Below are 24293 nucleotides of genomic sequence, written 5' to 3'. Positions count from 1 at the left end.
CTCCCCTGATTGGGCAGGGTCATGTTATTTGGCATGGCTTGCACCGCCTTCTCGCATCTCCCTCACTCCCCCTCATTTTCCCCACGTTCGTAACATCCGTGAAACTGACAGAGATATTAATCTCCGTGATGGTTTGTCCTGGCAGCGGTGGGCTGGTCACACTAGCTTGAAGGGTGCTATCATCCGTCTACAGGGACTATTAGAATCTTTGACCAATGAAACTGCAACCCTATTTGAAAATCAGGCCGGGGAAATGTCCCAGCTGCGCCAGTTAGCTTTGCAAAACAGAATGGCTTTAGATATGATGTTAGCAGCCCAGGGAGGAACTTGCGCCCTCATAAATGAAGAATGCTGTGTTTTTGTAAATGACACCTACTCTGACACTTTTCAACGTACCAAACACCTAAGGGAAATGGCTAAAAACTACTCCTCTGGCCAGCCACCTTATGATTGGTGGGGAGCCTTATGGAATTGGCTGCCCGGACTTGGGTGGGTTAAAAACCTCTTGGTGGGTGTTGTTGGGGCCATAGTAGTCCTTATAATACTGTGTTGCTGTATTCAGTGTGTCCCCTCCCTCATAAACTCATGTAAGTCAGTTTATTCTTTTCCCACTTCAGCTAAAAGCCTTACTCTCTTCGAATTGGCCCAGGCTGAAATTGCCAAGCGGCCCTTGAGATCTTGAAATAGGGTGTAGCTTTTTGATTAACAGTTATCTCAAAGCTACAAATGGAGGAATGTTGGGTCTAAACTTTTGGTGAACTTTGGAGCCAAAACACACCCAGACTGGCCGTCTCTGCATAATCCTTTCTGAACCCTTTATCGAACAAAGCACTGACCTGCAAACTACTCATGACACCCCCTTTATCAAGGAGCCATTAGCCTTTATCTCTATGCATTTACTTGTTAAACTTGCTTTTCCTGTAAAATCTTAATTGATTATGCATGACCATTATCTTTTATTAATCACTTTGTTTACTTCTGTGTATAAATATTGATGCTCACCCCTAATAAAGGGGCCACACTTATTCTAAAGCTTTTGGGTTAGTGTGAGCCCGTTGATCAACGCATTGGTGTCTGGTCTCTGATAGAATTGTGTGCCCATAACCACTCCGCACGAACTCGGGTGCTGGAGAGGTGAGTAAGGACTTGCTTTATTACCTAACAGTAGTCTGGATACCAATTTAGTACCCAAATTCATGGAAGCATTTTTCTTGGTTCTGGATGATCTCTGGTTTCTGTTATTGAACATCACCAAAACACACGTACATTCTTTATACAGCTGCATGAAAGAAAAACCTTTGCAAGAGAAACCTATTCAGCTCACAAAAGGCAAACTACAGTGAAATGCACAGCATGACAAACTATTTTAATATAACAACATTCTTCAGATGAAATGAAAAACATGTTGTATCAAATTCCTTCCATAAGCAATGATCCGTTAGAAAAAACTCAAACCAAAAAATTGATGATGTTTTGAATTCTCATGGGCTGAAGTTCTTATAAGCTGGGGAGTTGATTTCAATATGTTGAGCGGACAGGGAGTTGTGTATCACAACACTGTCTAAATATTTTTAGAGTTGAGTTTTTCAACAATAAAAATCTATTTACAAAAAAACGGAGAGCTACTTGCATTTGGCACAGAATTTTCTAGGATGACACAAACTAAGTTTCTAACACTCCATTATTTATTTTTCTCAACATAAATGTCTGTAATAGAGCCGAATGAATAATCCACAACTACTAATTTATTTCAAAGAATTTTGTGGCTATTCCAATTTTTCCCAAATATATTAACTATTCAAAACTTTTTTTTATGAATATTGTTCACTTGCTGGCTTGTTGTGATTGGTGAGAAGTCACCCTGTATTGTTTCTGGCTGAACAAATATAATCCTTGTCCAGTTTCTGGTAAAAATACTGATCCGAAGAAAAATTTAAATTCTCTTTCCAAAAGCAACAAAACTCAGTTTTTTCTCTACAAGCATTACATCAATAAAGGGTCAAACTGCAGGTGCAAGCATGGTCATGCAAGGCAGTAAGTGGGTGTAAGGCACCCACGTTCCAGGTCTCCCATGTTCCAGAATTCAGAATCACAGACAGCAGCGCCAGGGGAGAGCAACCTCTGTGAGGCTGCTATTTCCTCTCCACTGTTCCCCAACCAAGAAGAAAGGATTTAGCAAGAGCCTTGGTTCCACCCACTCAACAAGCCATTAGTATAACTAACTGACATATGCATCATGCAGAAACCTAGTGCAGGGTATTTCCTTCCTATCACATTAAGATGGAAATGGAAGGCAGACTGTAATTGGGACAATTCACTGCTCCTTGCTTGGAACTCATGTCAAAGCCATAAGGGAGACCAAAAGGTTCATGGAAAGCAAATACAAGCGAGGAACTAACACAGCTGAAGTTAATTAGTTAAATCATATATATTTGCTCTGAGTCCTAAAATGTTAAGTGCAGGAAGAATGGCAGGAGTAATATGGAGTCTTAAAACATGGACTAACAAGACGTCTAAAAAGGTTCAGAAGTTGAACTCACCTCTAAAGTCTGCATTAGTGTTGGCTTAATTGCATCCTTCATCAAAACTGCCAAAGCACCTGTTACTCCCTACAAAACAAGAGAGTGCACATTATAAGAATCCCTATTTTACACTCATTCCAACAGCTTAAGTTTAATGAGTTTGAAATATGAAACTTTAGTTCTAAAGAGAAAATTCGTTCACATAAAAGGGAAATGTTTTTCACTATACACGTTGTCATACTATGCCATCATCATTATAAGAGAAATCTATTTAGATTTAGTTACTTCATGGCCTTTATTACCATAGTATCAGAATGCCTCACAAACATCAATGGATTTATCCTCACAACATCCGTGAGAGATATGGTAGAGAAATATTTTTTCCAGAGAACTGAGACAGAGAGAGAAACAGCCCAACGTCACTCACAGGAGAGGAAAGAGAACCAAAGTGTGGGCCCATCACAAACACTAAGAAAGCAAAGGGCAACAAGCTTGCCAATACTGCACAAAGAAATGAAAGATGTACTTCGCTCATGAGAGAATGGACATCAACAGCATGGGTTTCTAGGTACAAAGGTGGAGAAACGAACTGGCCAGTCTCTGTAAGACCTATATAATCATATGGTTGAGATAAGGATGTAAACAGATACCATGAGATTGCCTCTCATTTTTAATCCCTACAAACTAACTGTACAGAACTCCTCAAAGAGCTCTGCCAATGAATCTACATTTGAACCAACAGGACCAGCAATGTAAACCCTAAAAATAATATATTATGAGGCAATTTTGGAATAATTACTATTACTACTAATATGCATCAAGTTAATTTTTCATTTGCAACACATCACATTTGAACTCAGGTCTCCAGAAGAGAAAGGAATAATGTACGATACTTGGCCTCTGGTACATATGAATTAAGAAAACTGAGGCCACGTTAGGATTTCTTTGTTAAATATTGCCATGTTCTAAGTGTCTCTGATACAAGAGTCTAAATATCCACAGTCATCACAAAATGAACTACACGGAAATGGAATGAGAAAATGGTAATGAGATAATGTGTGTGTCACTTGTCTATGGATTAATACTGAATAGATTTTCAATTGCACATTAGTTTCTTTAAAAAAAAGTCTTGTTTACATTTTGAGGATCAGAAACAAAGAAAAGACGGTTACTCACCTTTGTAACTGTTGTTCTTCGAGATGTGTTGCTCACATCCATTCCAGTTAGGTGTGCGCGCCGCGCGTGCACGTTCGTCGGAAACTTTTTACCCTAGCAACTCCAGTGGGCCGGCAGGTCGCCCCCTGGAGTGGCGCCGCCATGGCGCCCAATATATATCCCTGCCGGCCCGCCCGCTCCTCAGTTCCTTCTTGCCGGCTACTCCGACAGTGGGGAAGGAGGGCGGGTGTGGAATGGATGTGAGCAACACATCTCGAAGAACAACAGTTACAAAGGTGAGTAACCGTCTTTTCTTCTTCGAGTGATTGCTCACATCCATTCCAGTTAGGTGACTCCCAAGCCATACCTAGGCGGTGGGGTCGGAGTGAGAAGTCGCGGCATGGAGCACTGCAGTTCCGAAGGCCGCATCCTCTCTCGACTGCTGTACCAGGGCGTAGTGGGAAGCAAAGGTGTGGACCGACGACCAGGTCGCTGCCCGACAGATTTCCTGGATGGGTACACGGGCGAGGAAAGCCAGCGACGACGCCTGCGCCCTGGTAGAATGCGCAGTCACACGGCCCGTAGGGACATGGGCCAAGTCATAACAGGTCCTGATACAGGACGTAACCCACGAGGATAACCTCTGGGAGGAGATAGGAAGCCCTTTCATACGGTCCGCTACCGCCACGAAAAGCTGGGGGGATTTGCGGAAGGGTTTGGTCCTCTCTATGTAGAACGCGAGAGCTCTACGGACATCCAGCGAGTGGAGCTGCTGCTCCCTGCCTGAGGAGTGAGGTTTTGGGAAAAAAACCGGGAGGAAAATCTCTTGGCTGACGTGGAAGGCTGAGACCACCTTGGGTAGAAAGGCAGGGTGCGGTCTAAGCTGCACCTTGTCTTTGTGGAAGACCGTGTATGGGGGGTCTACCACAAGGGCTCGGAGTTCCGACACCCGTCTAGCTGAGGTGATAGCTACTAGAAAGGCAGCCTTCCAAGAGAGGTAAAGCAGGGAGCAAGTAGCTAACGGCTCAAAGGGGGGCCCCATGAGCCGGGACAACACCAGGTTAAGATCCCAGGTTGGAGCAGGGGGACGGACGTTAGGGAATAACCGTTCCAGCCCTTTAAGGAATCTCGACACCGTCGGGTGAGAAAAAACGGAGCGACCGTCCGCACCCGGGTGAAAGGTGGAGATAGCTGCTAGATGGACTCGCAACGACGATAAGGCCAGACCTTGCTCTTTGAGGGACCAAACATAGTCTAAGATTTCGGTTATCGAAACTTCCATAGGGCGGAGATTTTTCTCTACGCACCAACAGGAGAAGCGTTTCCATTTCGCCGAATACGTGGCTCTTGTGGACGGTTTCCTGCTGCTCAAGAGCACCTCTCTCACGGGCGTGGAGCAGCGCAGCTCGGAACCAGTTAGCCACGCAGGAGCCACGCCGCTAGGTGCAGCGACTGCAGGTCTGGGTGACAGAGAGACCCGTGGTCCTGGGTAATCAGGTCCGGATGAAGGGGCAGGGGAACTGGGTCGGCTACGGCCAAGTCCAGCAGCATGGTGTACCAGTGCTGTCTGGGCCATGCCGGGGCCACCATGATCACACGAGCCCTGTCTCTGCGCACCTTCAGGAGGACCTTGTGAACCAGAGGGAACGGAGGAAACGCATAGTACAGGTGGGTCGACCACTGGATGAGGAAGGCATCCGCTATCGACCCCAGCTCCCTGCCCTGAAAGGAGCAGAACGCTTGGCACTTCCTGTTCCCCTTGGACGCAAAGAGGTCCACCCGGGGATAACCCCACCTCCGGAAAATGGAGAGAGCGACGTCCGGGCGAAGGGACCACTCGTGTGACAGGAAGGATCTGCTCAATCGATCCGCCAGCGTGTTCCATACTCCGGGAAGGAAGGAAGCCCTGAGGTGAATGGAGTGGGCTACGCAAAAGTCCCAGAGTCGTATCGCCTCGAGGCACAGGGAGGAGGACCTGGTGCCGCCCTGCTTGTTGATATAATACATGGTCGTCGTGTTGTCCGTGAACACGGCTACACAACGACCCTGAAGCTGATGACAAAACGTTTGGCAAGCAAGGCGGACCGCTCTCAACTCCCTCATGTTGATGTGTAGCCCCACCTCCTCCTGAGACCACAGGCCCTGCGTCCGCAGGGTCCCTAGGTGGGCCCCCCAGCCTAGATCTGAGGCATCCGTTGTCAGGGATACCGAGGGCTGAGACGGGTGAAAGGGAAGACCCGCACACAATACGGACTGGTCCAACCACCAGCCGAGGGAATCTAAGACCTTCTGGGGGATTGTGAGTAACATGTCTAACGGTTGCCTTGCCGGCCTGTAATGACTGATAAGCCACAGCTGGAGAGGTCTCATGCGGAGCCGAGCGTAGTCGGTCACAAAGGTGCACGCCGCCATGTGGCCTAACAGGGTTAGACATGTCCTCACTGACGTCAACGGGGCTGACCGCAAGCGTTGAACGATCGCCGCCATGGTCTGGAACCGCTGCAGAGGCAGCGAGGCCCTGCCCACAGTGGCGTCCAGGACGGCCCCGATAAATTCCACCTTCTGAGAGGGCCTCAGGGTGGACTTGTCTGTGTTTATCAACAGGCCCAGACTCGCAAACATGCCGGTGATCACGCGGACATGGCTGGTCACCTGCTGTTCCGACGTGCCCCGAATCAACCAATCGTCCAGATAAGGGAACACGTGGACACGGTTGCGCCGAAGATGCGCCACGACAACTGCCATGCATTTTGTAAACACCCTCGGGGCCGTGGACAGGCCGAACGGGAGGACTGCAAATTGATAATGAAGAGCCCCCACAACGAAGCGGAGAAAGCGTCTGTGGCGCGGCCAAATGGCAATGTGGAAATACGCGTCCTGCATGTCGAGGGCGGCGTACCAGTCTCCCGGATCCAGGGATGGAATAATGGTCCCCAGGGATACCATGCGGAACTTCAACTTCACGAGGTATTTGTTGAGCTCTCGCAGGTCGAGGATAGGCCTGAGGCCCCCCTTGGCCTTGGGGATCAGAAAGTAGCGGGAATAAAACCCCTTGCCTTTCTCGTTTTCCGGAACCGCCTCTATAGCTCCTTTGCTGAGGAGCGTCTGCACCTCCTGCCGAAGGAATTGCTCGTGAGAGGGGTCCCTGAAGAGGGACGAGGAAGGAGGGCGGGAAGGAGGAAACGAAACAAACTGCAGGCGGTATCCCGTCTGCACCACGCTTAAGACCCAGCGGTCCGATGTTATTTGGGACCACGCCGGGAGGAAAAACGAAAGGCGGTTGGAAAACGGGGGGGAAGGATCCATAGGGGAAACTGTTACTGCGCCCTCGAGCGCACCTTCAAAATGAAGGTTTAGGACCAGGCGGGGGTTTTGAGGAGCCTTGGTTCTGCCCCCCTTGGTTCCCCGACTGCCTGCGCCTCCCGTTCCTGCCGCGGCGCCTGTAAAGGTCCTGCCGCTGGCGGAACTGGGAAAACGGCCTGCGTTGTTGTTGTTGTTGCGGCCGGAAGGGTCTACGCTGCGTCACGGGAGTGTGCATCCCGAGGGACCGCATAACGACTCGGTTATCTTTCAGACTCTTGAGTCTGGGGTCTGTTTTGTCAGAAAATAGGCCCTGGCCTTCGAAAGGAAGGTCCTGTATGGTATGCTGGAGCTCCGGCGGAAGGCCGGAAACCTGCAGCCAGGAGATGCGACGCATCGTAACACCTGACGCAAGGGTACGGGCAGCCGAGTCCGCAGCGTCCAAGGAGGCTTGCAAGGCCGTGCGTGCGACCTTCTTGCCTTCGTCCAAGATGGCCGTAAACTCTTGGCGAGCATCCTGTGGCAACAGCTCCTTAAATTTGTCCACTGCCACCCAGGAATCAAAGGCATATCTGCTCAGCAGGGCCTGCTGGTTGGAGACCCTGAGCTGCAGCGCCCCAGCCGAATACACCTTACGGCCAAGGAGGTCCATCCGCCTGGCCTCTCTTGATTTGGGGGCCGGAGCCTCCTGGCCATGACGCTCCCTATCGTTCACCGATTGAACCACCAGTGAACACGGGGTCGGGTGTACATGGAGATATTCGTATCCCCTGGAAGGGGCCATGTACTTCCTCTCGACGCCTTTTGCTGTCGGAGGGATGGAGGCCGGAGACTGCCAGATGGTGTTGGCGTTGGCCTGGATGGTTCGTATAAAGGGCAGGGCGACCCTGGTGGGAGCATCAGAGGAGATGATGGTTACAATTGGATCCTCTATCTCCGAGACCTCCTCCGCCTGCAGACTCAGATTTTGAGCCAATCGCCTGAGGAGGTCTTGGTGCGCCCTGAGATCCAGCGGGGGGGGACTGTTGGAGGAGGTACCCGCCACCGCCTCATCCGGGGAGGAGGATGATGAGACCCCCGGCCCGAGAGTGTCTAACTGAGGGTCTTCCTCAGCCCTCGCCTCTGCCTCCGGAGCCACAGCGGAGTCCTGCTGCTTGGACCCTTCCTCCCCTTCCGGGGAGGGAGGGGGGCGAGACAACGAGGCTTCCGGGGCCCTACGCTCCGCAGTCGCCGGCCTAGGAGGGAGCTGCTGGGGGCCCTGGGCCTGATGGTATGCCCAGGGTGTCCAGAATCCCCACTGTTGTGGGCCTTGGTCCTGCAGCGGCGGATCACCAAACAGCGCCGCCTGCCGGTCGGTGCCCAGCGCATAGCCGCTGTCCGTCTGGGAGGATACGGACGGCTGTCTCGAGGGCCACGGTGGGGCCGACCCTGGATGGTACGGGTCTGCGCGGGTCGGCACGGAGGATCGTCTCGGTGCCGGGGACCGGTACCGGGAGTCATACCGGTGCCGGGATCGGGACCGGGACCGGGATCTGTCACGGTGCCGTGATCCTGATCGGTGCCGTGATCCTGATCGGTGCCGGGCGCCGCTTCGGTGCCGGGCGCCGCTTCGGTGCCGGGACCTGCTACCAGCTCGGTGCCGGGAGGTCGACCGGGACCTGCCACCAGCTCGGTGCCGGGAGGTCGAGCGAGACCGGGACCGGGACCTGCCACCAGCTCGGTGCCGGGAGGTCGACCGGTGCGGCGAGTAGCGTTGGGACCTGCTCCTGGAGTCGCGGTGCCGGTGTCGACTGGAGCCTGACCGCGACCTTCTCGATGCCGACCGGTGCCGCGAGTGCGACCGGTACCGCTGAGGGGAGCGGTGCCGGGACTGCGAGCGGCGTCGGGATCTGGAGCGCCCAAGACGTCGGGACCTGGATCGGGAACGACTGTCTCTGGGCGGTGCCGACATCATGGGCTTGCCTCTGGACACGACCCGCACCGGAGGTACCGGGGGGTGGCAGCCGAGTAGGCTCCGTCAGGGCAATAAGGTCCCGAGCCGAGGCGAAGGTCTCCGGTGTGGACGGGACCACTATCTCAACCCCAGATCTCATGGGGGAGCTCGGCGGCACCGGACTCAACGGACCCGCCGGGCCCGGAGTCAACGGTGCTGACGGTGCCGGCGGCGCCGCGGCCGATGTCGAGGCCGGGCGCTCTAGCCGGGTCTGCCTGGCCGGAGTATTAGACTTCGACGGCCTTGGCTCTGGCTCCAGTGCCGGAGAGGGTCGGTGCCGAGGAGTCTTCTCGGTGCCGGAGCGATCCGGTGCCGGTGCCGATACCACGGCCTGCGAAGCCGTCGGGTCAAGTGCCGCCTCCATTAGGAGAGTTCGGAGCCTTTGATCCCTCTCCTTCTTTGTCCTCGGCCTAAAGGCCTTACAGATGCGGCACTTGTCGGATCTGTGCGATTCCCCGAGGCACTTCAGGCACGCTTCGTGGGGATCGCTGGTAGGCATAGGCTTCTTGCAGGCCGCACACTGCTTGAAGCCCGGCGAACCAGGCATGAGCCCGGTGCCGGGTGCCGGGAAGGGCTAAGCCCCCGGCGATAGAAGTACTTTATAACTAATTAACTTAACTATCAACTTAACAAACTAATTAACAACTATAATGAAACTAGAGATAACGATAGATAACGATAGATAACTAGGAGAGCTAGGGACGTGGAGGACAGCTATGCCGCGCTCCACAGTTCCAACGACCGACACGGCGGTAAGAAGGAACTGAGGAGCGGGCGGGCCGGCAGGGATATATATTGGGCGCCATGGCGGCGCCACTCCAGGGGGCGACCTGCCGGCCCACTGGAGTTGCTAGGGTAAAAAGTTTCCGACGAACGTGCACGCGCGGCGCGCACACCTAACTGGAATGGATGTGAGCAATCACTCGAAGAAGAACAGCAAAATTCCAATGTTTACCAAAATAGATATGGGTCTATCATTTCTCGCATAAAGAGAGAAGGTGCCATTCCATCTCTGACTAACAATGCCATTGAAAAGTCAGCATCAAGTTAAGTACTCAATCAAAGTACTCAATCAAAGGCACAAAATGAGCTCAAACTAGCTATGGGAATAAAGGGAAACAAGAAGACTTTTTATCAATACATTAGAAGCAAGAGGAAGATCAAGGACAGCGTAGGCCCATTGCTCAGTGAGGAGGGGGAAACAGTTAACAGGAAACTTGGAAATGGCAGAGATGCTTAATGACTTCTTTGTTTCGGTCTTCACTGAGAAGTCTGAAGGAATGCCTAACATAGTGAACGCTTATGGGAAGGGGGTAGGTTTAGAAGATAAAATAAAAAAAGAACAAGTAAAAAATCATTTGGAAAAGTTAGATGCTGCAAGTCACCAGGGTCGGATGAAATGCATCCTAGAATACTCAAGGAGCTAACAGAGGAGGTATCTGAGCCTCTAGCTATTATCTTTGGAAAATCATGGGAGACGGGAGAGATTCCAGAAGACTGGAAAAGGGCAAATATAGCGCCCATCTATAAAAAGGGAAATAAAAAAACCCCAGGAAACTACAGACCAGTTAGTTTAACTTCTGTGCCAGGGAAGATAATGGAGCAAGTAATTAAGTAAATCATCTGCAAACACTTGGAAGGTAGTAAGATGATAGGGAATAGCCAGCATGGATTTGTAAAGAACAAATAGTGTCAAACCGATCTGACAGCTTTCCTTGATAGTATAACGAGTCTTGTGGATAAGGGAGAAGCGGTGGATGTGGTATACCTAGACTTTAGTAAGGCATTTAATACGGTCTCACATAATATTCTTATCTATAAACTAGGCAAATACAATTTAGATGGGGCTACTATAAGGTGGGTGCATAACTGGCTGGATAACTGTACTCAGAGAGTATTTGTTAATGGTTCCCAATTCTGCTGGAAAGGTATAACAAGTGGGGTTCCGCAGGGGTCCGTTTTGGGACCGGCTCTGTTCAATATCTTCATCAACGACTTAGATGTTGGCATAGAAAGTATGCTTATTAAGTTTGCAGATGATACCAAACTGGGAGGGATTGCAACTGCTTTGGAGGACAGGGTCATAATTGAAAATGATCTGGACAAATTGGAGAAATTGTTTGAGGTAAACCGGATGAAGTTTAATAAAGACAAATGCAAAATGCTCCACTTAGGAAGGAACAATCAGTTTCACATATACAGAATGGGAAGAGACTGTCTAGGAAGGAGTACGGCAGAAAGGTATCTAGGGGTTATAGTGGACCACAAGCTAAATATGAATCAACAGTGTGATACTGTTGCAAAAAAAAGAAAACGTGATTCTGGGACGCATTAACAGGTGTGTTGTGAGCAAGACATGAGAAGTCATTCTTCCGCTCTACTCTGCACTTGTTAGGCCTCAACTGGAGTATTGTGTCCAGTTCTGGGCATCACATTTTAAGAAAGATGTGGAGAAATTGGAGAGAGTCCAGAGAAGAGCAACAAGAATGATTAAAGGTCTTGAGAACATGACCTATGAAGGAAGGCTGAAAGAATTGGGTTTGTTTAGTCTGGAAAAGAGAAGATTGAGAGGAGACATGATAGCAGTTTTCAGGTATCTAAAAGGGTGTCATCAGGAGGAGGGAGAAAACTTGTTCACCTTAGCCTCTAATGACAGAACAAGAAGCAATGGGCTTAAACTGCAGCAAGGGAGATTTAGGTTGGATATTAGAAAAAAGTTCCTAACTGTCAGGGTGGTTAAACACTGGAATAACTTGCCTAAGGAGGTTGTGGAATCTCCATCTCTGGAGAGATTTAAGAGTAGGTTAGATAATTGTCTATCCAGGATGGTCTAGACAGTATTTGGTCCTGCCATGAGGGCAGAGGACTGGACTCGATGACCTCTCGAGATCCCTTCCAGTCCTAGAGTCTATGAATCAACTAGTGTACCATATGCTATATTCTGAAAGTTTATAAACCTTCATTTTTACTTCTATACTTTATTTATATGCTATTTTTCCTCTTTATTGCCCCCAAGCTACTCAGTAAAAATGACTGATGATGCTGTTGCTTTTGATTCCCTATATCCTGTCATTTAAAAAAAATCTTTATAAAGTATAGATTTTTTTTTTTTAAGGATATTAAATTTTTCATCTGTTCAACATGACTTTACTTGCTGTGTAAGGATACCATCTGACTCATTTCCAAAACCTGAAGCATTTACCAAACAAAACCTGAAGCACTGAATTCCGCACCCTAATACCTAACAATTTAAAATTAAACTAAACATTTCTCATTTTTAGCAATTTCTCCATTAAATCTCAGGTTTACTGACTTGTGCAATTAGAAATCAAATACAGAATATATCAAACATTGTTCTTCCTAGTTTAACAAGCACACATTTTAAAGAAATGACTTTAAAACAGTGTTTGCATTTTAAGGTAATGAACATAAAAGCTTATTCTTTTGCCTACACTGCACAATATGGCCACTCAGAACACTACAGTGGCAGGTGGGGGTAGAATTCTGATTGTCCCCTTCCAAAAGCACAATCCCCTACGTTTGAACTAACATTACCTGTTAGAAGCATAGGGACTATAACACACAGCTGAGCATTTCAGATTCTACCTAGTGAAAAGTAGTGCAAGATATACATGGCAGGCAGTACATTCCAATAGTAAAAACAGTGCCAAAAAATGAAGGTAAGGACTTTAATACAAAGGCAAAATTTTGTTCCTCATGAAGCAATTCTTTATGCCATCACACATTGTTTGCCACTTTCATAGGTAATGAAACCATATTGATTTAACCTGAATCATTATCCCAGGCCAAAAAGAAAGAAAGAAACATTGATATCTTCAGAGCAACAATGGCAAAATATTTATATTCAAATGCTTTGGAGATCTAACCAAGAAGCACCACTCCCTACACTCCCACTGACAATATGTTTCAAGGTAGTTCAAAGCCTGGAGTTTGTTTTACTGAGTTTAGATGACTTAACAGTGCTACTAAATTAAACAATCACCAGTTTACACCTCCCAATTTGTTGGAAAATTTAATCTCTTCCTCCCAGACAAGAATCTGATCTCAGAGATCCATGCATTTGTTAACTCTGGACTCGATTTCTGTGTCTGAAGCTGAATGTGATGATAATGTAAAGCCTCTAGCTGGTACATAATGTGTCTGCCCATCTTCTCCATGGACTAGACTCCCATGAGTACCTCAGAGCTGAACTGTAATTTCTCCATCAGCTCCCAGTCCACTTCCAAAGCCAATTTGAAGTCTTGGGCCTAATCTTCAAAGTCATTCACGGATCAGGTTCCAGCTACATTAGACGTCATGGGGAAAATTTTACAAAAGCACTTAAGTGACTTAGAATCTTAAGTCCCAGTTTCAAAAATCAGCAAAGAATCCTGTGGCACCTTATAGACTAACAGAGGTTTTGGAGCATGAGCTTTCGTGGGTGAATACTCACTTCCTCAGATGCAGGATTCTTTGCTGCTTTTACAGATCCAGACTAACACGGCTACCCTCTGATACTTGAGTTTCAAAAATGACGTAGACACCTAGGAGTTTTAGTCTTCAAGTGCCTATGTCTCTTTTGAAAAAAGGAATTAGGTGCTTTTGAAAAATGTATCCCAAATCTCCATTTGTGAGACACTGAGGCAGTTGTGCTCCTCTCAGATAATACCTACTACAAAGTGCATGAGAGCTTTATCCAAAGCACCCTCAGTTGAGAAGAACTGGCTTTAGAAAGGAGGTTGGACTGCATGAAGCCCACTAGAAAACGAGAAAGATGACCTACAGATTTTAAAGACATTTCAAGAACATTGACCATAGGGCTCGGAGAACAACAGAAGGTTCCCTAGTAGGAAATTGGGTAACTGACTTTTCTTTGTTCCAGTCATCATAAAACTAATTGTGAGATATATTTTTCTGAAGTTTTAGTACGGTAAACAGTTTATTAAATTCAAAAAAGTTGACTGTCAATAGTTGTAGCTGAGTAGTCCCACTGACTTCACCAAGACCTGTTTGTGCCTAAAGTTAAGCACATAAGTATTTGATGGACTGGGGCCTAAGTTTGCAGAAAAAATATTTGGGCTATAAAGTATTTATAAAATAAAAACGATACTGTAAAATCTAATAGATTTTAATAATTGTTAAAAAAACCCTTGCATAATAACCTGAGAAGCTTCTTTTACTAAAAAAATAGCCACATAGTTATTTAATATTATTCATGGCTGCTGAAATACTAAACTAGGGCATACCCATTTAATTTGACATGAAGATATGGCACCTGTCCATCAAATTTCTACTACAGTATAGCAGCCAAAAAGCAATTCAGCCTTTTGAATATTGTACAATTAACCTCACATTTTGGCAAATAATTCTTTATGTTCCATTACACATGCTAGATATTTAATTCATTACACTTGTGGAAGCTGTCTCCTCAATTCACAAAATATTTAATTTCTCTCTACTTCTCTCTTGCTTCCCAATCCCCTCTGCATCTGGTTTCCATCTGCCAATGTATATTTTAGGTTTTATTATTGTATCATCATAAATATGTGGCATAGAAGGATGAAATTAAGAGCAATTGCATTTTTGTACAATGTATTAAACATTATTCACATCCAGAAACAAATGAAAGAGACAGAGGATTAACGGTTTCAATTAACATAAATTAAATAATGAACTTTGTCAAGATATCATTTTAATGTATAAAAATAAATTTTGGCAAAAAATTCATGGAATTTGGTTTATCTATACAAATTCTAGGCGTGGCTGGTAGTGTTGCCTATTATTAAAGTCGCCCATTATAAAAACCCCTTTTGGAAAATTTTACCTGTTCAGGCAGAAATTTTCCATGCTGGATGTCTGCCTGAGGCTGAAATCTATTTTATTTATTTAGCAAAATTTAAGCCAGAACAGTTCAGTCATTTTTGAGAATGAAGCTATTGAAAAATATGATATTTTGCTGATGTTAAAAAATTTGGGTGACCTTCTCTTTGAAAAGCTCTAACGTCCCAAGGCTTTGGGGCAGGCACTTGAAATTTGGCAAGCGGATTGACCTGTGTGTCAAGGTTGTGCCTTTTGCTGTCTCTGTGAAAAATGTCCACATCTGGCCAAATTACAAGCTTTTTAAAAAAAATCACAGTTTAAATTGCACAGACTTAAGAGTTTTAGCAGCTAAATGCTAAACTGAGCAATGGGGGAAAGGGTGGAGAGGAGCAAGCGGGGAATGGGACCCTGGGGGAAGGGGCAGTGTGGGAGCAGTGCCTTGGGAGGAAGGGGCGGTGCCTCTGGGGGGAAGGGCCACGGTTCTGGTGCTGGTGGCCTCCCACTTTTAGGAAGCTGCCACTGCTCCTGAGACCAGGATGTACTGCTTGCTCATAAAAATCTGCTGACTGCTATTATCCACTCAGGATCCCACAGGCTGAAGAAGAGAAAAGAGGGAGGATTTGTACAGCTAAAGGGATACTAGGCTGAATGCTGGCTGCTGACAACAATATTCTGGCTATTTATAGGGTTAGAATTTGGTGCCAAGAAAAATGCGTATAAGATTCTTTCACAGCTGAAAGCGGGAAGGGGCAATTTAGCAGACAACCCGGACTGCTGGATGGATACTTGAATAAGAATAACCAATGTGTGTCCTTAAAAAATACACCTTACAGATGTGTAAAGTTAACCCTTCACAAGCATTATCACTAACCTAAATTAACTTTTTTTTTTTTTTTTTTAAGATTACTGCTGCAAGCATTCATCATGCAGTCCCACTGTAATATTTGAGAATATTATATAAGAACAATAGCAAACATTACTACCTGAAAAGAAGCTCCTTGATTTTCTGCAGCATCTAATTAGCTTGCCTTAGAGATGTGGAACCCTACCTAAGTAGCTTATGTGACAAGTGGTTTCAGAAGCAGAAGTTACCAGAAGGCTTGGACAAAGGTAAGTTTTACATCCTGTTCCGACTGTGGCCAGATTTGGGATCAAAGCCCTACATGCATTGTTAAAAACAAAACTAAAAAGACATAGTGCACAGTTGCCATTTTGCTGATTCAGCAGGCAAAGCAAGAGAGTCAGGAGTTATTCACAGGGGCTTTTATACTGTACATACCAAATCCTCAGCTGTCACTGGCTGTCCATTTTTGTCATTAGCCACCACCATTTTTCCCAGTCTCTCTTTCATATCCGCCAGGCTGGTGGTCAGTGCTAAGATTGCCATGATTTCACTTGCAACAGCAATGTCAAACTGAGCCTACAAAGATAAAAGCAAGAGTAGTAAATCACATCAGACACTGGCAAGAGGATACTTTCAGAGCAAAATTAAAACAAATACAGTGTGATTATTACCTTGTCAGTGAAATTTAAAAAGTTCTTAACACTTATTAACAACACCTAAGATTATTCAAACTGAAATAACTAACAGTGAATTGGAAATTAGATGTTTAAAATAAGATTTTGGAGGGTTTTTTGTTTTGAATTTGGCATTTCACTCATTTGGGGACTCAGCACCTTGCTGGACTGAACCCCTCAATTGCTATTTTCTTTAATGGGAGTTCAAGTTGTTGAACCACTGACAGAACAGGACCTTGTGTAGTCAGTGAAACTACACTGGTCAGTTTCATTTTCCACATCACATGCATTAGCACAAATATCTTTATATTTGGGTTTATAATACTGGTCAGGAATTTGTAGGGTGACTAGACAGCAAGTGTGAAAAATCAGGACGGGGTGGGGGGGTAACAGGACTCTATATAAGAAAAAGACCTAAAAATCGGGACTGTCTCTATAAAATTGGGACATCTGGTCACCGTAGGAATTTGTATATTTAAAAAATCCTCTGTATTTCATGAAAATATATTCATATTACATTTTGTAATTTTTAGATTAGCTTACAAAATTCTAAATGTGGGGGTTAAACTACTTGACAATGCATCCGACGAAGTGGGTATTCACCCACAAAAGCTCATGCTCCAAAACGTCTGTTAGTCTATAAGGTGCCACAGGATTCTTTGCTGCTTTTACAGATCCAGACTAACACGGCTACCCCTCTGATACTTGACAATGTTCCTTTAAAACAGTATTTTCTTGGATTTAGCATATAAAACTTGTGCTTTTTTTGCCTCCTGGATTAACTTTGTGCAGCACCAATCCTATTGCTCCTGTAGAAATAAATCTATAAACTGCAATACTTCTTTAGAAGGATTCAAACTAAGCCCCTGACAAGTGAAATATCTCATTGACCATACTTAGACCAGGGGTTCTCACGACAAATTTTTTGGTGGCCTCAGAGTACGGCCAACAACTCTTGCTGGTGACAGTTTTTCTTAAAATATTTGATTAACTTTAGGAAAGACAAATACATATGCATGTCCAAATCATTGTAATTTATTTATGCAGGATTTTTTTTTCAGACAATAATAAAAATAATGTACAGTTGTCTCTATTATTTACTGGACCTAAACAGAAAGAACATGCAAAGCATCTTATTTGTGTTTCTAGTCTTTTTCTTGTTGTTTCTTTTGCTTTTTGGTTGCTTATTTAAAGACTTGCTAGCTACTAAGAAAAGTGATATTAAGAAACATACAAATATCACTTTTCATAGCAGACTAACTCAGCCCCGGCAAGCCTGGGGACAAATTAAGCCTTGGATGAGGAGATGGGTACAGTGCCAGTGGGAGCCAGTGGCAATAGGGGACGCAGCGAGGGCCAGGGGTGATAGGGGAGTGGTGTCGGTGAGCTCGGGGCCAGAGCCCACCATCATCCGGATGGGGAATGGAGCCTGAAGCCTGTCACCTACTACCCCAGGGCTGAAGCTTGACCTCTCCTCCCCCGCCCCCACAGGAAGGTGAGGAACTCATTGACTGCCTACTTCTCCAGCTTTTGTCTCTCCAGAGAGGGCAAGGCCCAATTACTACTGGAAGCCACAGAGAAGGTGCTGTTGCTTTGTGCCCCCCCCCATCACTGCCAAGGAGGCTGTGGTCACAAGAAAAGCCTGGCCGCATTTGAGAAACGCTGACTTAGAAACCAAAGTGACACGTCATAAATACTTAAGGTCCCAGTTCTGCAAAGACTGCAGGACCAGGCCCCATGACAGGCCCCTATTTCATGTACCTCATTCTGGGTACTAACATGAGAAGACTCTAGATTTATTAAACTAAATTGGCTCTTTATTAAAGCAACCATATACAGAGCTGCTCCAGCTACAACTTAATATATTTTGTGCATCTGCACAAGCCACAAGGAATGACTGTCTGGTGTTTCTCCCAACTCTTCTCTCCTGCAATCCATGCTCCTCCCTTCAGCTTTCATGCAACTTGCTAGAGTTTTGCTAGAGCAAATCTCTTAGCACTTGATAAAATTTAAGCATGTGAATAATTGTACTGATGTCAGCGTGGCAACTTGTTCATTTAAAGTTAAACACATGCCTGAATGTTTTTCTGGATCGGGATATAAATAGGTTTACATATGTACAAGTGAATAAAGACTATTTGTACATGAGTAAAGATTTACAGGATTTGGATCCAAAATGAAAACAGTAAAGTTATAAAACAGATATTTTCAAACGTGAATTTGGGCTAGCACTTCATTAATACAGAAAAAAGCTGTGCATCCAACAAAACAGCTGGGGGTACATAGTTAGACCATCCCAGCTATGTTAAAACAGTGTTATGGTCACACTTTCCTTGAACTAACGAAAATAAGAAAATCCAGAGTTAAGGATGACAGTCCTCCTCTAACTTATCCTTGAAGCACTGAGAGATGGTGAATGAGATCATAGAGAGATTTCACACACCATATAAACTGCAACATCATCTAAGTTTATCAGGATGGTTTTAACAACAGAGTTTATGCTTTTATTATGAATTGCAAAGTTTTCATCACCATCATTAAAATGCTTATTTCCCTTTTGTATATTAGGATTTTTGTTTTTTTATATAAATTAAAAAGAAAGGGGAAAGAACCCACTTCCGGGAAATGTTTGAGGAATGATATAACATTTTATTAAAAAAACAGCCACAATCCTAACTATTAGTATAAAATAGTATGTGTTATTGTATCAGTCAATGTTACTTTCTGTGACACAGTCAGGGTCCAGACACCCGAAAGAATAAGCAATTGAATCAACTGATTGTGAGATCAAAAACAATAGAAGCTCTATTTACATATGAATCAGCAGAAGGATAAGAAGTCCACAGGAACAGAAGAATAACAGGAAGCCTTCCCAACTCTTGAAACAAAGACAATGAACTTCGGGGATAATATAAGGGGAGGGGGGCAGGCAAAAAGACATTTGAGTTATCCATCGCTTGAATGACTGAAGAGGCCAGAGCTCTTGAAATCACAGAACAGTGGATCTTTCAAACAAGGATGTTGAAGTCTATGGAAAATGAATATAGGCGAGAAACCTGCTTAACCATGAATATAACTTGCTGAAGTTAAATTTAATCAATAGAAAGTGTGTTTTATTTATAACCCTTCATACCTCTCCAGGGCTGCCCAGAGGATTCAGGGGGCCTGGGACAAAGCAATTTCGGAGGCCCCTTCCATTAAAAAAATTGCAATACTATATTCTCATGGGGGTCCCTGTGAGGCCTGGACAAATTGCCCCACTTGCTCCCCCCCATGGGCAGCCATGGGAAAAAAAAACCTTCCGCATCTCGGCACAAACCCTGTTTTGAGAAAACTTCTTTACAAGGGATCACTGGTTCTCGGAATCAGCTAGTGCTAAAAGGCACTAAAGCTCATTAAAAGGGGTGGACAAATATTTTCCGTCAAAACTTTTTTTGGATTGAAAACTAGGGGCTTTTTAAAAGCAGAAAAAAATCACAGACAATGTCTGCTTTCCTTCAAAATTTGTTGTGTTTTTTTCAATTGAAAAGCTGAAATTAGTCTGCCAAAACCTGAATATCGTTTGGGGTTTCAGAAGTGTGTGGCCAAATATTTGATGCTTGCGGTGTTTGATCGTTTAAAGAAACAATAAAAAATTCTGCTTAAAAGAAATCCAACACTTTTGAACCACCTCAGCTTGTGACCAAACGCCTGAGCCCATCCAGTCAGAGATTTTTCCAGGTTTCTGATACTCTGCTAGCTTCCTTGACTCATCTCTGTCTCCATAACTTTGGGTTCATTTAGCTTAGAACATAAGAATGGCCATAGTGGGTCAGACCAAAGGTCCATCCAGCCCAGTATCCTGGTCTACCGACAGTGGCCAATGCCATGTGCCCCAGAGGGAGTGAACCTAACAGGTAATCATCAAGTGATCTCTCCCCTGCCATCCATCTCCACCCTCTGACAAACAGAGGCTAGGGACACCATTCCTTACCCCATCCTGGCTAATAGCCATTAATGGACTTAACCTCCATGCATTTATCTGTTTCCTAAAGACTGGCTCCATGGGGTCCCTCACAAACTGGAGACAGTTCCTGTGGGTTTGTCTTTAGTATAGACTATGTACATACTCCACGAACTGAGCATTTGAGCTTGTTCCAGAATCTGGGATGAGCCTATGTTGTGAAAACTGAAATGCTCAAAATAGCACATGCATGTGAATGGACACAGGGTACTAAAATTAAATTAATCCAGGGGTTCTCAAACTGGGGGTCGGGACCCCTCAGGGGGTCACAATGTTATTACTGGAGGTCGCAAGCTGTCAGCCTCCACCTCAAACCCCGCTTTGCCTCCAGCATTTATAATAGTGTTAAAAATATAAAAAAGTGTTTTCAATTTATAAGGGGGGAGGGGTTCACACTCAAGAGGTTTGCTACGTGAAAGGGGTCACCAGGACAAAAGTTTGAGAACCACTGAATTAACCCCTCTGAAGCCTCAGGGAATGCAGAGGTGGCCGGGTGTCTCCCTTGGTAGGGTCGAGAAGGAGGTAGGTGGTGTAGGATATTGCTCTTCTCATGTGATCCCTCCCCCAGTGGCCAATTTTAAAAGAACCTACCTTCCCCTGACATGAATCTCCCTATGGCACTGAAATTAAATATAGACTATAATTTGGCATTTGAGAAGTGAAAGGGTGGGCATGAGCAGGGAAACACCCTTTCCAGTCCCTTAAGGAAGCGGGCTACCATGGGGTTAGAAAACACAGAATGCCCCGATACCCCCGGGTGGAATGCTGAAGTGGCAGCTAGACGCACTCTAATTGAGGAAGGAGCGAGACCCTGATGTTTGAGGTACAGGAGGTATTCTAGGACGACTGGAATGGTGGCCTGAAGTGCCTGTATCTGCTTTGGCTCACACCAGCAGGAGAATCTTTTCCACTTAGTTAAGTAGGTCGTCCTAGTGGAAGGTTTCCCACTGCCAAGGAGAATTTGCTGCACTGGAAGGGAGCACTGGCTCTCCACCGCGTTCAACCACAGAGTTTCCACACCACGAGATGCAATGACTGTAGATCCGGGTGGAGCAGGGTGCCTGCAGTCCTATGTGATGAGATCTCGGTGCAGGGGCAGGGCAATCGGGGCAGCCACTGACAGCTCAGCAGGGCTGTAAACCAGTGCTGGCGAGGCCTAGCTAGGGCAATCAGAATTACTACTGCTTTGTCCCTGCGAACTTTGATGAGGACTCTGTGGATGAGTGGGAGCAGTAGAAAGGCATACTTCAGACTCCCGCTCCAAGGGATCGCAAAGGCATCTGCGACCGAGCCTGGACTGTGGTTCTGGAAGGAGCAAAACTGTGGACATTGGCTATTGTCCTTGGTGGCAAAAAGGTTCATTTGGGGAAACCCACACCTTTGGAAGATCGATTGCAAGACATCCAATCTCATCGACCGCTTGTGCATGTGGTACGACCTGCTGAGGCGGTCCGCTAGTTCGTTTCGCTCTCCCAGGAAGTATGATGCTATGAGATGGATGGAGTGGGCTATACAAAAGTCTCATAGGAGAAAAGCCTCTTGGCAGAGGGCTTCGTCCTGCTTGTTTATATAAAACACGACGGTGGTGTTGTCTGTCAGAACGGTCATGCTGTGCCCTTCTAAAGCAGCGTGAAAGGTTTGGCAGGCTAGGCGAACTGCCCTGAGTTTCTCCACATTGATGTCGTCTCTGGACCACAAGCCTTGCGTCCTTAGATCTCCTAAGTGGGCTCCCCGGCCAAGGTCTGACGCGTCTGTCACCAGCATCAGAGCCGGCTGCGGTGCTGCGAAGAGGATACCCTCGCATACTACCGGCTGATTGAGCCACCATCGCAGGGAGTCCAATACTCAGGCAGGAACTGTCAAAACAAGGTCTAGGGGATCTCTGCTCGGGCGATATGATAGGGCTAGCCATGCCTATAAAGTCCTGAGCCATAGCCGAGTGTACTTGACTATGTGACTGCACACTGTCATGTATCCTAGGAGCTGCAGACAGCATCTGGCCGTGGTTGTGGGGAACCTTAGCATCGAGTCTATGATGCGCTGGATGGCCAGGAACCTGGATTCCGGGAGGCTCACTTGTGCCTGTACCGAGTCCAGCACTGTCCCCATGAACTCCAGCCTTTGCGTAGGTATCAAGGAGGACTTGGGCACGTTGACTAGAAGACCCAGCCTGCAGAATACGTCCAAGGCCACCGTCACGTGGGAATGGACCTCCTCCTAGGACCGACCTGCGAGAAGCCACTCGTCGAGATACGGGTATACTTATATTCTCCTCTTTCACAGAAAGGCTGCCACTACTGACATGCATTTCGTGAACATGTGGGGGGCTGCTGCCAGGCCAAAAGGAAGAACAGTAAACTGGCAGTGGTGCTGGTTTATGGTGAACTGCAGGAACCGCCGGTGAGCAGGATGAATAGTGACGTGAAAGTATGGATCTTTCATGTTGAGAGCAGCATACCAATCCCCTGGATCCAGGGACAGAATGATAGTGCCATGGAAGACCATGCGGAAGTGGAGCTTGACTAAGAACTTGTTGAGCCCATGCAGGTCTAAAATGGGCCAAAGGCCCCACTTTGCTTTGGGAATGAGAAAATAATGGGAATAAAACCCTTTCCCCCTTAATTCCCAAGGGACTTCCTCCACCACCCCCGCCTCGAGGAGCAACTGAACCTCCTGCATGAGCAGATGTTCGTGAGAGGGGTCCCTGAAAAGGGACAGGGAAGGAGGAGAACTGAAGTGTGTATCCAACTTGTGCTGTGCGTAAGACCTAATGATCCAATGTTATGAAGCCCCCACATGGTAGAAGTGGGACAAGCAGTTCAAGAAACATCGGGAAGGATCTGGGAGCTGGTTCAGTACACTGTCCTTGAGAGCACCTTGAAACCCTTGCTTGTTGCCAGGTTGGGCTTTGCCCTTGCTCTGGCCTTGGCTACGCATGTTGTTCCGGCTACGCCTGTTGTCTCTGCCTCTCCTACGGTAAGGCTCCTGTCTAGAACCAGGCTGGTACTGCCGTTGCTGTGGCAGCTGGGGCTTGAAAGGCTTCCTCTGAGTTGCTGAGGTATGCATCCCCAACAACTTGAGGGTTGCCTGGGAGTCTTTGAGGCTATACTCCCTGGCATCCATTTGGTCCGAAAAGAGACCCGAGCCTTCAAAGGGGAGGTTTTGAAGGGCATTCTGGACCTCTGGTGGAAGGCCTGAAGCCATGCTAGTGCCTCATCACCACACCTGAGGCGACTGTTCTGGCTGCTGATCCGCCAAGTCCAGAGAGGCCTGAAAAGAGGTCTTGGCTACTGCCTTTCCCTCATCCATGAGGACCATAAACTCAGGTTGCGAGCCCTGGGGTAAGGCGTCTTTAAATTTGGAAACTGCTGCCCAGGAATCAAAATTGTGCCTGTTCAGGATTGCCTGCTGGTTGGCAATCCTCAATTGGAGGCCCCCATAGGAAAAGACCTTCCTCCCAAATAGGTCTAGAAGTTTAGCCTCCTTGGCCTTGGGAGCCGGGGCTTGCTGACCATGACATTCCCACTCATTGACAGCTGAGACTACCAGTGAACAGGGGGCGAGATGACAAAAGAGAAAGTTGTATCCCTTGGAAGGGGCAAAGTACTTCCTTTCCACGCCCTTTGCCATCGGCATGCTAGAAGCTGGGGTCTGCCAGACTGTCTTGTAATTGGACTGGATTGTCTTTATGAGCAGGAGCGCAATTCTGGAGGAGCCTTCCGGGCTTAAGAAGTACACCATAGGATCCTCCTGCTCTACTGCTTCCTCCGCCTGTAGGCTCAAATTTTGGGCAACCTGTGGGGCAGCTTCTGGTGTGCTCTGTGGTCAATCGGAGGAGGCCATGACACCACCGTGCCCACCACAGCGTCATCCGATGATGACGAGGAGGTGAGGGCCTGTTGCATCTCCTCCTTGCCCCAATTCGTATGCCGGGGGCTCGTTTGAGTCCTGTCTAATTGACTGACCCCGGGATGATTCTGGG

The 24293-nt window shown here is 46.6% G+C and overlaps 1 protein-coding gene across 9 annotated transcripts in view; it reads right to left on the bottom strand.

Moving 5' to 3' along the window:
• Positions 1 to 24293, bottom strand: part of MTHFD1L (methylenetetrahydrofolate dehydrogenase (NADP+ dependent) 1 like) — a 286291-nt gene that overhangs the window by 179192 nt on the left and 82806 nt on the right. For all 9 annotated transcript variants that reach the window (XR_003999635.1, XM_030556574.1, XM_030556572.1 and 6 more), the window contains 2 exons: positions 16070 to 16210; positions 2541 to 2609 (listed from right to left, as the gene is read on the bottom strand). Coding sequence is in view for 8 of the 9 variants with exons in the window: in XM_030556574.1 (XP_030412434.1) it covers positions 2541 to 2609; positions 16070 to 16210 (210 nt within the window). In the remaining variant the exon portion in view is untranslated. The remainder of the gene's footprint in view (positions 1 to 2540; positions 2610 to 16069; positions 16211 to 24293) is intronic.

This window comes from Gopherus evgoodei, chromosome 3, assembly GCF_007399415.2.
Source record: "Gopherus evgoodei ecotype Sinaloan lineage chromosome 3, rGopEvg1_v1.p, whole genome shotgun sequence".
Taxonomy (NCBI): Eukaryota; Metazoa; Chordata; order Testudines; family Testudinidae; genus Gopherus; species Gopherus evgoodei.
Note: the sequence above shows the minus strand (reverse complement) of the source record. Positions and strands in the feature narration are given on the sequence as shown.